Source organism: Dicentrarchus labrax, unplaced genomic scaffold (genome assembly GCF_905237075.1).
Source record: "Dicentrarchus labrax unplaced genomic scaffold, dlabrax2021, whole genome shotgun sequence".
In the NCBI taxonomy this organism is placed as follows: Eukaryota; Metazoa; Chordata; class Actinopteri; family Moronidae; genus Dicentrarchus; species Dicentrarchus labrax.
Window position 1 is genome coordinate 33522891 of NW_026136719.1, and position 14719 is coordinate 33537609.

Genomic DNA, 14719 nt, shown 5'->3' on the forward strand with positions numbered 1-14719 from the left:
AGTCTGGTGATAGTAATATCGTTTCTGGTTTTAAAAAAAAGGTCTATCTCTGTAGGGATCCTTTCCATAATGTTGTCAGACACATAGAATAACAATCTGAGCGACCTGGACGGACTTTGACGGGCACAATTAGCTTACATTGCAATCATTGCAGCCGTTTTCATAAATATTTTCACAACTCAGTGAATTAGGGATTTATAACCAAACCAGAGCTGGAGATTGTTGGAAAGACTGTCACATTGTTTTGGTCGGAGATGCTGGCCTGGTGCTCTAGTGCGACTTCCAGTGGCAAGTGCATTTCATATACATAATGTAACTTTAAACTCAAGAACCCACTTATTAGCAGAGCTTTGACAAGCTCCATCTGCCAAAAAAAAAAAAAAAAGAGTATGAGATGTGAAGTTTAGAAATAAGCTAGCAAATGGACCTTGTGTTAATTTTCTTATGCTATGCAAATATATTTTATTACTAAAGTTTAAAGCTGCAGTAGGTCATTTTTCTAAAAGTAACTTTTTATATTTGTTGAATCTTTCACTATATCCTGACAGTGTCACATGAGACAGATAATCTGTGAAACAATCAGGTTGCTCTGTCTCCTCCTTGTGCTCCTGATGACGTTTGCAAGAATCCACCGGGCCTGAACAAAAACAACTAATCATTGTCTCATGTACTACTGTCAGGATATAGTGAAAGTTTCAGCAAAGGTTATTTTTAGAAAAATGATCTACTGCAGCTTTAACCACAGGCCCCAAGCTTTTAACATCACTCAATGTGTGTTATAGATTTCAAGTTTCCACCATCATACTTGTGGGATTTGCATACTGGGCAATGATCATGCTTGTATCCAGATTTCAAAGTTAGATCTTAGAAAACCTCTATCATTTACCTTTTAGGGCTAGATCAAGGTTTTGTTTTACAAAATAAATGCACAATAAAAACTAGGTCCACATTTATGAAGTGTTCAAACTGTCTTTATTTCTTTGAGTTGTTATCTTAAAGCACGTTAATGATTTGTTGTATCTCATGTTCCCTCAGTCAAGCCGCAAGTCTACAAGCACTGTAATCAGATATACTGGATAGTCATCAGTAGCCAGGGAGAATCACTGAAGAATGGCACTTCACAATGGAGCTATAAAACATTGGAGATTGCGCTTAAACACATGCAAAAAAAACCAAAACAGGTGAGCGGTAGCAAACATACCGCCTAATCAACATTTACACGTGCTTTATATTCTAAGGTCTTAAACAGGAGTTAAAAAGACACCGTAACCATGAATAAGTAAGAAAATAAAAGTCTCACACAATCTACATACACTCAATATACGATATTGCACTTAAAACACAGTATATACAAGACATTTTACAATGCAGCACATCAGTATGATAACCAACACAAAGGTAACATGAATAGACCCATAAGTCAAACTCAGTGTTGTGCTGGTGCTTCTCACTCACTTCTTCACTTCACTGTAATATCAAATTTATTTTACAAAACCTTCTGTACTGTCATAGTGTAGAATCATAGAGTGGTGCTGATGAATATGTGGTTTTGAATTCATGCTTTCACAACTGAAGCCACCAACCGCAGCAGCTCTTTCCCCCTTCAGTGACACATGACTACAATCACAACCCAGTACCTTCACACAAGTGAATGGTCTTGAAGGATTTTGATCCTAAATTCGGTTTTATATACAAGCATGACCTGACATAGCTGTTATAAATTAAACACTCCCACTGCTTGATTCTGTGTACATAAGGGTTTCACCAGCCCAGGATCTCCAGGAATTATGTTCATACTGGATGATTCTGCAGTGCAATGTTTAATGCCAATGCAGGAAGCATTCTGGCCTTTGTAGCTCCAGTGTGTAACATTCAGGAGGATTTATCGTTAGAAATGGAATATAATATTCATAGGTATGTTTTCATTAGTAAATAATCACCTGAATATAAGAACCATTGTGTTTTTGTTCCCTTAGAATGAGCTGTTTTTAAATTGAGAGAGATGTGCATGTTAATGGCTGTGGCACAGCAATAGTGGCTTCATTTTCAAGTGAAATACAGATTTTGCTTATCGCCGCACGTAACAGACATGAGTGGGTCATTTCTAAATCCCATGATGTCCTCTGGTAATACTAGTACCCTGCGAATAGGGCTTTAGGGTCTGAAAGTCGGGGTGGTAGATGAACGTGTAGCACATCTGACTTTTATATGGAAGATCAAAGTTTTTGACCCTAATCCACAAACCTAAGCAACATATTACCCATATCCTTATCATCTTCCCCTCAATGGCTAATGATACTCAGGAACAACTCTTATTCCATTCCCTTGACCACAGGTTTCTTCTATTGGTAATCCGCTTCCTCTTGAAACATCTTGCTGTCTTTGGATCTTTGACTCTTATTTTTGCCCTAGCTTTCAATCCCATGACCACCGGTTTGCCCAGCCCCAACCAGGTTTGCCTTAGGCCCACTGTCTCTCCTTCTGTACTTCCATGCCACTTTGTAGTTTGTGGGTTCTCCTGGCTGAATGGAGGTCCACACGGTGTGTGCACTCTTGAGTTGTGCCATGGCTCCCTATTCCAAACTACCTGAAGGAGATTCTCTAGGCTTACCCTTTTCCTTTAACCATAAATTAACTATTACTTATTTGTAGGGATGCTGGGCAGGTAACATAATAAAAATTTGGTCGATTGTTTTTTATTTATTCAGGATGTTAGGCCAATATATGCATCACCACTTTTTTGCCATAAACAATATCATTCCCTAACCACAGCCATCCTGTAATTGCCATGCAGAGTAGAAGTAGATCATGACAAAATGTTGGTACTGAACATAATCCTGCTTTTTGCTGAATCATCCAACATGAACATTCCATCTGGTGATAGGGTTGGTTTTTACAGATAGGCTATGGTGTTTTGAAGGCCAACATGATGTTCTAGACGGAAGACACCATTAGGGTTTTGTGATGATGTTTTTTTTTGTCAATATCTTAAGATAGGAGATCAAGAATTCAGTGTGTCTACCAAACTTTTAAACTTATCAGGATGGGAAAGCCTTCGAAACAGCATCATGGGACACTATAACACATGGAACATTGGAACCCACTCTAGAGAAAGTCTCTTATGGTTAGCAGCTCTTCAAAGCAAGGTGATATAACGTATCCATTTAACGGTAGGGCAGGTCAAGGAGAGATTAAAGGATACTTTTGGTTTATTACAACTTGAGTCTTAATTTTGCAGTTTTAGCCATCATCTTCGCACTCACTTTCAGTTTTACCTCCAAATAAAGTACCGTACAGCTAAACATTTGGCTTACAAGCTTTCTGAGTTCATCACAACACAGAGACAGCCCTGGTTAAAGTTAATAATGACCTTCTGATTGCTTCAGACAATGGACTTGTCTCTGTACTTGTATTATTAGATCTTAGTGCTGCATTTGACACCATTGACCATAATATTCTTTTACAGAGACTTGAGCATCAAATTGGCATTAAAGGAACTGCACTAAGCTGGTTTAAGTCATATTTATCAGATCGTTTGCAGTTTGTACATGTTAACGATGAATCTTCAATAAATACTACAGTTAGTCATGGAGTTCCTCAAAGTTCTGTACTTGGACCAATACTATATACTTTATATAGACTCCCTTTAGGCAACATTATTAGGAATCACTCCATTAACTTTCACTGTTATGCAGATGATACGCAGTTATATCTATCGATCAAGCCCGATGAAATTAATCAATTATCTAAATTACAAACATGTCTTAAGGACATAAAATCCTGGATGAGCTGCAATTTTCTTATGTTAAACTCAGAAAAAAACAAAATTCTTGTACTTGGCCCCAAAAACCTTAGAGACTCACTGTCTAAAGATATAGTTACTCTAGATGGCATTACCTTGGCCTCTAGCACCACTGTCAGGAATCTTGGAGTTATCTTTGATCAGGATTTGTCATTTAATTCCCACATAAAGCAAACCTCTAGGACTGCCTTCTTTCATTTACGTAATATTACAAAAATTAGACACATCCTATCACAGACAGATGCAGAAAAACTAATCCATGCATTTGTTACTTCAAGGCTGGATTACTGCAACTCTTTATTATCAGGTTGCCCCAATAAGTCCATTAAAACGCTCCAATAAATTCAAAACGCTGCAGCACGAGTACTGACAGGAACTAGAAAAAGAGATCACATCTCTCCTTTACTAGCTTCTCTGCACTGTAAAATTTAGAATTTAAAATCCTCCTCCTCACCTATAAAGCTCTTCATGGTCAGGCCCCTTCATATCTTAAAGAGCTCATAGTACCCTATTACCCCACTAGAACACTACGTTCTCTGAATGCTGGGCTACTTGTGGTTCCTATAGTCTCTAAAAGTAGAACAGGAGCCAGAGCCTTCAGTTACAAAGATCCTCTCCTGTGGAACCAGCTTCCAGTTGTGGTTCAGGAGGCAGACACCCTCTCCACATTTAAGAGACAGTCCTCTTTGACAAAGCTTATAGTTAGGGCTAGATCAGGTGAGTCCTGAACCATCCCTTAGTTATGCTGCTATAGGCCTAGACTATCGGGGGATTTCCCATGATGCACTGAGCTCCTCTCTTCCTCTCTCTCTCTTTCTGCACTCATTCATGTCCCATTAATGCATGTTACTAACTTCACTTCTTCCCCGGAGTTCTTGTGTTTTCTTGTCTCGCAGGTTCTCATGGATCCTGGTGGAGCCTCCTGCCATGGTCCTGCTTGACTACAATTGCCAATATCACTGATATTAGTGTTATTATTATTATAAAGTATTATTATAGCTACGGTTACTGTTGTTGCTGTTGTCACTGCTCATTGTCCCCCATCATTGCTGTTGTCATGTTCATCATCATCAGTCACTACTATTAGCGTAGTTGTTGCTACTGTTGTTGCTGTGCACCTGTCTGTCTGTCTGTCTGTCTGTCTGTCTGTCTGTCTGTCTGTCTATCTGTCTCTCTCTTTCACCCCAACTGGTCAAGACAGACGACCACCCACCTAGAGCCGAAGGATCTGTCCTAGGTTTCTGCCTTTTAACAGGCAGTTTTTCCTTGCCCTTGTCGCCAAGGTCTTGCTCATGGTGGTACTGTTGGGTCTCTGTAAATAATGTTATAAAGAGTTCGGTCTAGACCTGCTCTATTTGAAAAGTGTCCTGAGATAACTTCTGTTATGAATTGGCGCTATACAAATAAAATTGAACTGAATTGATCGTCTGACTTTTAGCAATGTTGCCAGATCCCAGCAGTTAATACAGTGAGTAGAAATGATGTTCATAACTATGAAAATGTGACCCAAGTTGTAATGAAACAGAATTTCCTTTAAATATGTTTAGGTGAATTATTTTATGAAAACACTTTTGAACATTCACACAAATAAATACTGTTTAAAGAAAGAAAAGACTGATTGCAAGTTCTCTAGGCTGTTTTTATGTACTTGCAAAACCTCACTTATATCAGCAGTGGATGATATGACTGGCTCATATCTAATAAAGGTCAATACTGGCAAACCAGTAGCTCAGTCTAAGTCTTTTCTACAGGAGAGCAGTGGTCTGCATTCTACAGTAAGCAACATCACCATATTCATTTTTGTCACACAAAATGTTTGCAGGAAAGTCAGAAAACTCCATTTGATCCACTTAGTGAACACTTCATATTAGGAGGTTGGGTCCAGATCATAAAATAAAGCCCCCTCATCCTTCCAGCCTTTTGTGGCTCCATTCAGTTTCCTTTTAGGGAGTGAAAGAATTTGACTGAAGCTTGTCCCATTCACACGTCTGCAGTTCTTGAAGCATCCACCCACAGATGATGTCCTTTCAGTCTTTGTTCAGTCTCATGTACATAAACAAAATGTAATGTGGTTATAACCGCTCACTGCCACTAGGTGGAGTCAGCATCCTGTGAACACGACCCACAGCATCTGTGTTTGTACATATCCACATAGCACAGCTTCAGCCTCTTCACCACGCTGCAGTACTGGGTGGTGTCCTTGCATTCACCTATATAGGCACAAAACACTTCACGTAATCACCAAACAACAAAAACTACTAATTAAAAGGCAGATTTAGTGGTTTGCCCTTTACCTGATTGAAAGTGTTACTGATGAAGGAGGTAGCTGATCGCCCTGGAAGCACGGATGAGTTATAATAGTTTAGTATTTGTCATTAGTTTTTAGTTTTGTTTAGTGTTTAGTTTAGTTAGTTAGTTAGTGTCTTTTCTGAGTTTAGTTTGTATTGTTTAAAGCTGCAGTAGGTAACTTTAACTCTTGTCATATTTGCTGAAACTTTCACTATATCCTGACAGTAGAACATGAGACAGATTATCTGTGAAACAATCAGGTTCCTCTGGTTCCTCCTAGTGTTCCTAATGGCATTTGTATGAATCCACTGGGCCTGAACAAAAACAACCAATCATTGTCTCATGTATCAGAGACAAGGAAGAGAGATGTTTGAGGCATCTCCGTCCCAGGTCATCAAATGGACACTTTTGGTCCTGAGAATGAGACTCAACAATCAACTATCTTCAAGCCTTCAACCCAAAATATCATTCTGTCTTTCTTGGCTCTGATTGGTCGGTAGATTATTGCCATTAAGACCAGTAGGATTGATTTGACTGATTTTTTCACAGGTTATCTGTGTCATGTATAGTGAAAGTTTCAGGAAGTAAAAGTTAAAAAAGTTTTAGTATATATTTAGTTTTCACTTAGTTTTATTATAATACGACCAACCCATTCTCTGTACTGCAGGTTGTGTTGATACATTAAGCCAAACTGACAAAGACTAAACAACTAAATATATTTCCATTTTATTTTAGTTATTTTAATTCAATTCAATTCAATTTTATTTGTATAGCGCCAAATCATAACAGAAGTTATCTCAGGACACTTTTCAAATAGAGCAGGTCTAGACCGAACTCCTAATAACATTATTTACAGAGACCCAACAGTACCACCATGAGCAAGCACTTGGCGACAGGGGCAAGGAAAACATTTTAGTAACTACACAATATTGTTTCAGTTCTATATAATATTGTTTTTTTCCTAGTCTAGTTTTTATTATTATAATAACTAATATGTTTTTCACAGAAAGTTTTAGTGAACTTTAATAACCTTGCTTGGATGCAGTCATTTACCTTCTGCTTCTCTGACATGAACTGCTCATCAGACCAGTCAGTTGTGGAGGGTAATTAAGTACATTTACTCAAGTACTCAACAAATTTATACTCTATAAAGTAATTGTACTTTACTTAAGCATTTTTACTGCACTACGTTTATTTTATTTCTTTTAATACATTTTTGTTTTTTTTTAAATGCTGCTTATATGTTAAGGCATCAGTAATGGAATAATGTAACACTCTGGAAGGTGCTATTCTGCATAATTTGTACTTTATCTATCTATTAATTGGTATACTTCCAATTAATACATTCTTATGAATTGCTAGTTAAACATAATTGCTAGTTTTTTATTCAGCGCACTGTAAACAAAGCTTCCAAAAGTTTAGTATTTACTTGGGTTTAAATTGATTTCAGTCAGTAAGATTTAGAAATTTTCTTTCAAGGACATTCTTCTACAAATGAAATATTGCTTATAAACTACACCACTGCTACATCATTTCTTTAAGAGCAAAAAACATTTCTTGACCAATGTCATATTTATATATACAAGACTTACTCCCACAAGAGGCGGTGTTGCAGTGCTGCCAGGTGGAGGGCCGTTGGAGCCAGGCACAGTGCTGGTCAGCCAGAGTCCTGCCACTCTTGCGGTGAACACAGTCCACCCTGCGGGACTGAAAGCCACTCCCGCAGACTACTGTGCATGCCCGCCACGCACCAGGGCGCCACTCGACATCACACAGGTCCGAGGAACAGTCGCGTACCGACGCAGGCCTGAAAGAGAGTAGCTTTATCTTTGCCTTTAGTGCTACATATTGCCATAGATCTCCTAGGACCTGTGTCACAAAGCAGGTTTATTGTGAAGGATGCAACCTGAAACCCCCATAAATCTGGAACCTGGACAGAGTTAGAAAGACCAGATTTTGTTTTACGTGTGATTTTTGTCCAATTAAAAACAAGATTAGTGATTAGCGGTGGGCTTTCTGCTATCTCAAAGCTGTCTCACCTTCAACTATAATAACCATGGTACAGTATATGCTAACCTTCTATGGATCAGGGTCAGTTCAGAGGGTCAGATAAACGTGTATTAACAGCCTGCCTACCAACTGATCAGCTCATTGCCATCAAAGTAAATACAGTAATTATCAGTCATACATCACTCCTAAGATAACTATCCTTTAAGTTAAATAAAATGTTACTGTAAGTTTGATATACTACATAATATTTTCAAATCATTAACTTCAACAAATCCAATCACATTCATAACACTGTGTTGTATATGTATTATATCTCTTTCTTTGTTTTGTGTTGGTCAGGGGGTACTTGGCTAAAAAAAATATAATATATAGTTATTGACAAAAGTTTGAGAATTGCTGGGTTAAGCTACCGCATGCCCATGTTGGCATGTGTGTCTAAGGTTGCTGATCCCTAGTTTAACCCATAAACAAACAGAAATGAAATGACAGTTTCAGCAATTTTAGGGGGAGTTAATTCCTGGAACTGTTTTTTACTGAACAACAGTTCCATCCATCCATGGAACTGTTGGTGAGTTTTATTTAGTTGCTGTCCACTTGAAGTTATGATGTTAATGGATAGTTTTTGTTCAAACTTTTAACTGTTAATTCTTATATTCTTATGTTATATGTATATGTTATATGTTTGTTGCTGAGGTTGTAGTTAGTGGTGGTGTTATGGTCGACTGCATTATATTGAAATGTGCTACTAATATTGTTACCCCCTGAAGTGGTTTGTGATTCAGCTGTTGGATTGGATTGCATTAGATTTTACAGGTGTACCCAATAATGTGGCCACTGAGTGTACATTAATTCAGATGTACAGTATTACTACCACTACAGTCATTTAATAAGCAGCTTTGTGAGAATGTAGACCTGATGTACAGGAATAGTATTTTAAGTGTTTCAGTGTGTGTATACCTGTCCCACAGTGCACAGTCTGTGTACGAGGAGCCATTGGTGTGTTGGCAGGTGACAGATCTCTTCTGTACAGTGGTGGCGGGGCCTAAACACCTTCCTGAACACTGAAATGTATAGAGTTTATATATTATAGTTATAGCACACATATTCAGTTCTGATTTAGATCTACTTTACTATCCCACACAAGGAAATTAGTTGGGTCCAGTGCTCCACACATAATACGCTTCAAATTATTAGCATAGACAATTAGCATACACAATATGGCCACAACATTGACAAAAAAAATCAAGAGTAAATAGTCAATCAAAATCAGTAAAACTTTCTTTTTATAGTAAGTCTCCTTCCCTGGGTCAGGTTGCTGCTGTGACTGAATTTGGAGTGACTATACCCTATAGAAATGGATACCTATGAATATTATATTCCATTTCTGACAATAGATCCTCCCCAATGTTACACACTGGAACTTTAGTAAGTAATAGGTATTTTGGTTCTAAATAAAATTCAGTGCTTAAATTTAAGAAGAAGATGATTAATGTCGGCCTCCATGGGCCCCCCTAGCTACTGTTCCCCTTTTTCCTGTTATGGGCGGCCCTGGTGAAGAGGATGGGTGCAATCACACACACAGTAACATGCACACGTGTTCACTTCAGTGTTTGAATGTACCTTTCCCCACGGACTGGTGACCCAGGTCGGGCAGTTATTAGCGGTGCACTGCTCTGTGTCCGCTGGCCGGCTCATCCTCTCACAGGCAGCGGCTGTCAGAGTCCTCTTTGCACCTCTGGCATCCAGCTGCTGACATGAGACCTGCCTCTGTTTCCAGCCACTGCCACACGAGGCCGAGCACTTTGACCACTCTGACACAGACCATCTGAAATACGACATACTCTATATAGTAATAATGATAGTCTTTTTTGAACATTCTAAAAATGACAATATCAGGCCTACTACACATCAGACAGGTTGTAAACAAACCTCCTCATCAGCCTAAGGCAAATGACAATAATGAAGTCTGAATGACAAGGTTGGGACCGCCCGTTACATTTTAGCTAATAGTATATTAGCTATATTAGCTTTGGTGGTCAGTCTCTAATTTGTTTAGTACTAACTTGTGAATAATCAGAATCATAATCAGAAAGTTTACTGTAGCACATCAACCTTTTTTTAAGTCCCACCCCATTCAGGCTGTGATTGGTCGGTTCACAAAAAGTGACCTTGATGAGCGAATTGACTACATGAAAAGTTGAACATGTTTAGAGTTACAGCTAAATAACCAGCCAGTCAAACTCAAACCTTTCGTATCTCCCTAATGTCTTCTGTCTAATGGCTTCAGCTGTAAAACCTCCGCTAACAGAGTAACAGAACTTTATTAAGGATTTTGAGGGGGAAGATGTGGGCCGATGGCGTATCTCTCTTGTTTTTCTGTAATGTACTGCTCAAGCTGCTCACAGAGCGGACCCATGACCCATTCTGAGCGGCCCAAGCAGCGCATTGTCGGGCAGCCCTTCTGGAATTTGCCCAATGTCCAGATGGCCAATCCAACCAATGTAGGAAATGTATTTATTAGTATACAACCCAAGGTTGTATAACAAAATAAATGTTTGCAGGTCCTTCATGCTGCACACATAGAAAAAAAAAGAAAAATTCATAAAATAACTGAATAAAATAAAATAAATCAATATATACAGTTCTTTATATACATATATACATACACGTTTACACCCAGGAAATAATTCTGCAGGTCATCTTTTGATTTTGCATCTGGTTGAATGTAAACAGCAGCAACAAGCGAGTCAATCATAATATGGTTTCATCTTCCTTCCAAAGTGTCCTTCCACTTTGAGTGCATTTGAGCACCAAGCATCATCGATGGAAACACAGAGTCTGACTCGGAATGTGGTCCACCCGTCGTGTACTTGATCTGGCATGTCGATAGAGATGTGGGCCTGGCCAGCCTGAGTCCTATTTCATCCAGACTCGACATTAGCCAGGAGCAGCCTTAAGTCCAAGCTGGGCCACGAGGCTCATATATACCTCTCTTCCTCTCCTCCTGGGGCCACAGCACCAGCGGTTGATGGGTTGGTCCCACTATATTGCTGGGTGGATTGTCTCAGAGTCTGCTGTTCTTAAATCTAAACCCCACACTTTCTTTTTCCAATGAGTGTTTCTGTCAGTGTAGGCTATTTCTGATACGTGTTTCAGCAATAAAGCTGAAAACATATTAAAGTTTGAAGGGGCTAGCCTACCAGCCGCAGCATCTCGATGTGCAACCATTGCCATAGTCACAATCTCATGAATCCAATCAACAAACATCAATCACACGTCGTTCTACAATGTCTTAATCAAAAATGTAAGTTTGAAGGAGCTATCAGCCGCTCGATCTACATGCGCAGCCATTGCCATAGCAACAGATACTTATACATATGTATAAGGCTCCAAGATGGCAGTATCTCCGACAGCCCAGTGACTCATTCCCCAGTCTCAGAGGCCAGTGAAAGAAAAAGATATATGGTAGACATCTTTAATAACTGGATCTTAACTCTGAATCTGCTGGTGTATTTACATAATACCAGTGCAAGAACCCAAATGGTTTGATTTTAAAGGGGTGTGCTTCTGACATGTCAGATTCTTTGACTGTGTGCCTGGCTATGTGTGTGGCTGTTTTCTTGATGTGGCTTGATGTAATAGCCAGAAAACACAGACCAAGCAGTTTACCACAGTGTGCTACCTACTGCTCCAAGTCAGACTGTAAGATCTTCCAGCCCATGCCAGTTCCTTCTCTATCTTACTGCACAATAATCATACATGATTTATCATAAAGCAACATAACTCCACACACAAAATGTGTAACTATTACTACTCTGCAACATCTCCCTCTTCAAAGATCGCATGGTTTCAGAATTTAAAAAAGAATCTGAAACTATGACAATCTGGTGTCTTTCAGCCTGCAGCACCACAAATCTGGCTTGAGCCGCACTAATAGTGGGTCATTTGTGTTGCATTAGTGAGTGAAGCTGGCTCAGTGTGTGGCAGCAAAGGGGGGCCTGACTGATGGCTTGTGTGATGGATAAAGGCAGGCTGGTGGAGCTGGAAACAGCAGGGGGCTCAGGGTGAGAAAATTCTGCTGAGAGTTCCACTTCTGTTGTGATCTGGCAGCTCTTCATGAATTCATTAGCAGCCTGACCTATCTGTGTTTTTGCCTCATCAAAGGCAGTGTAAAAGACTGTGAAGTGAAGACTCGACCAATTCTGCAATTCTGTTTGACTGCATGTTTATTTTATAATCTATTTATTTTCTCTATCCCTATAGAGTGCTGCAGGGATGGCTATTCTTTGAAGGGCACCACAAAAGTTAGCATTGTTCCTGAATTTGCTTCATGAAAAGCAAGTTGTTCTTTAAAAATACTCCACCTTCTTTTCTAAGGTTACATCATTCTGTCTTACAGAATACAAAATAGTCATCTTATCGATACGTCTTTTCTCTTGTCTTTATTTGCATATTTGCTGTTGAGGTAATCCAAACGCAATGGAAAGTAATCAAGTTACATTATTTTAATATTGTTAGCATTGGATTACTGACTACAGTTTTTAACAGCTAATTAGTAACTGTATTAGTGTCAGCATGGTTTTTTATTTTATTTTACCCTCTACCTTGCTCTCCCATACTCTGCCTCTGTATCTGACCCAATCTGATGACACCCTGATGACACCCTGATGTTTAAAGTTAAAAGTGTACCTGGGGGGGCAGTCCTGTCTATTGCAGGGAACTGGTGAAGTGATGGGTTTCGGTATGTTCTGACACATGGTGGGCTGCACGTCCTTTCCATCCAGAGAGACACACCAAATCCTTCGCAGCCAAGTCCCTCTGTTCCCACAGGAAGCGCTACATGCAGTCCAGTCTCCAAAACGCCAGCCAAACTCTGCCGACCCAAATGTAAAGTGCTCAGATGCAAAGGGTTAGGAGGAAACAACCAGCAAAAAGAAGATTTCAGCATTCAACACCTTAGGAAACAAAGAGCTTTCTGCACAGATAATCCATTGTTAATTTCAGATTTTGAAATGCCCAGCGTAGAGGTAAGAAGCTGTCTGAAACAAAGCTGAGTCAGTTAATGGACGCACTGTATAATGCAAAAGAAAACCTGAATACAATGATGTACTGTGTTACTCTGTGGAAGGTTTAACAAAAAACATTGGCCTAACCTTAGCTCCCATTTTCCTAATCTCTGAGGCCTAACCTATTGACTCCTTCTTAACTCCATTCCCTCCATTAAACGTATGGTCTTGCATTTATATGATGTTATCCATTCACCACATCCAGCCTCTTCACATAACATAAAAAGTCAGTGGGATGTCATTCTGTGTTGTCTATCTCTGCTTTCAAGGATTTATAATGATGTTGTCCCTAAGTGTGATAGATGTCGCATATTGCTGGAGTCATAAATAGGATTATTTTTACTGAACTAGTAAATCACATTTACTTGATCATAGCACAGATATCAATACCAGATTATTGTACTACCATTATTGTATTACCAGATGTATTTTCATATTATTCTGTAGCAAGTTACAATATATCCTACATTTAAAAATAAAAATGGGTCTCATATGATGGCTATATCTTAAGAAAAACTGGATAAAAAGTCAATGTATGACAGCTTCTGGCAGACAACCACAACGCTGACGCATGAACAAAGGGGATATGACGCCACTGACTTGAATAAAATGGCAGATATCTCTGAGTTTGAACATTGTTGGAAACATTTGGGATAATGTAAGTCTTTACCTCAACCACTATAAGAACCTTGTGACATCCAGTCCCTGCCGGATTGTTGTGCCACACTTATTATGTTAATGTGCCTCGCTTCAGCTCAGCACAAAAGTCTAGTTAGCCAGTTTTTCTACCAGCTTGTTACTTTGTTTGCCTCTGTTTGCCTGCCAGAGTTACTTACACTAGTTCTCCAGGACGACCTGTCTGCCAGCTCTCCACACCAGTTAGCCAAGCCAGCTGCCAGCTCTCATTCCCCAGTTTTCCCCCGCTACAAGCCTTCACCCTTCGATACTTTCCCTCACCTCAGCCCCAATGTCAGCCAGCCACCAGCTCACCTTTTCTATCGTCTTGTAAAGAATAAAAGACTTGATTTCCACCAACCTGCCTGCTGTTAGGTTCCGCCTTTGATTCATAAAACATTATGCATAACAAAATGGTCAACGGGCCACCTATTACTCTTTTGGAGCAGATAGAAAATGTATCTTGAGTTTATATTCTATGTTACATTCAACTTTCTTAATGCATCATTGTGAATATGCATAAACAACTAATTGTACTATAATTCATACTGTATTTCAGGTTTATATATACACACATAAGCATGTAGATGAAGGTAATGCTCACCTTCAGCATGAATGAATATCCAGGCAGACAGTACTTGTCTGGTGCTGTTGATGAGGGTCTGACATCTGTACCGGCCCGAGAACTTCTCCTGGAGTGTGTTCACCTCAAGGACGCGGCCTCCCACCAGCATCCTGTACTGCAGACCCTGATCCAGACCAGGACTCCGGGTCTGGGCAACAACTAAAATTTCCTTCAGGGTCTGGTTGTTAAAGTCCCAACGCACTGGCAGTTTGTGGTCAGGAACTACTGGACAACCTGTTGAAAGGCAAAAGC

General features: G+C 39.5%; 1 protein-coding gene across 3 annotated transcripts in view; it reads right to left on the reverse strand.

Annotated features, from left to right (window-relative positions):
• Positions 1 to 949: 949 nt before the first annotated feature.
• adamtsl3 (ADAMTS-like 3) overlaps positions 950 to 14719 on the reverse strand; it is a 246885-nt gene continuing 233115 nt past the window's right edge. For 2 of the 3 annotated variants that reach the window (XM_051379968.1, XM_051379967.1), the window contains exons 27-32: positions 14447 to 14701; positions 12791 to 12974; positions 9722 to 9926; positions 9059 to 9162; positions 7684 to 7898; positions 950 to 6012 (exon numbers count right to left, since the gene is read on the reverse strand). In XM_051379968.1, coding sequence (XP_051235928.1) covers positions 5894 to 6012; positions 7684 to 7898; positions 9059 to 9162; positions 9722 to 9926; positions 12791 to 12974; positions 14447 to 14701 — 1082 coding nt within the window. In that variant the 3' untranslated portion in view covers positions 950 to 5893. Of the gene's footprint in view, positions 6013 to 6096; positions 6138 to 7683; positions 7899 to 9058; positions 9163 to 9721; positions 9927 to 12790; positions 12975 to 14446; positions 14702 to 14719 lie in introns of all 3 variants that reach the window. The other variant, XM_051379969.1, reaches the window with a different exon arrangement.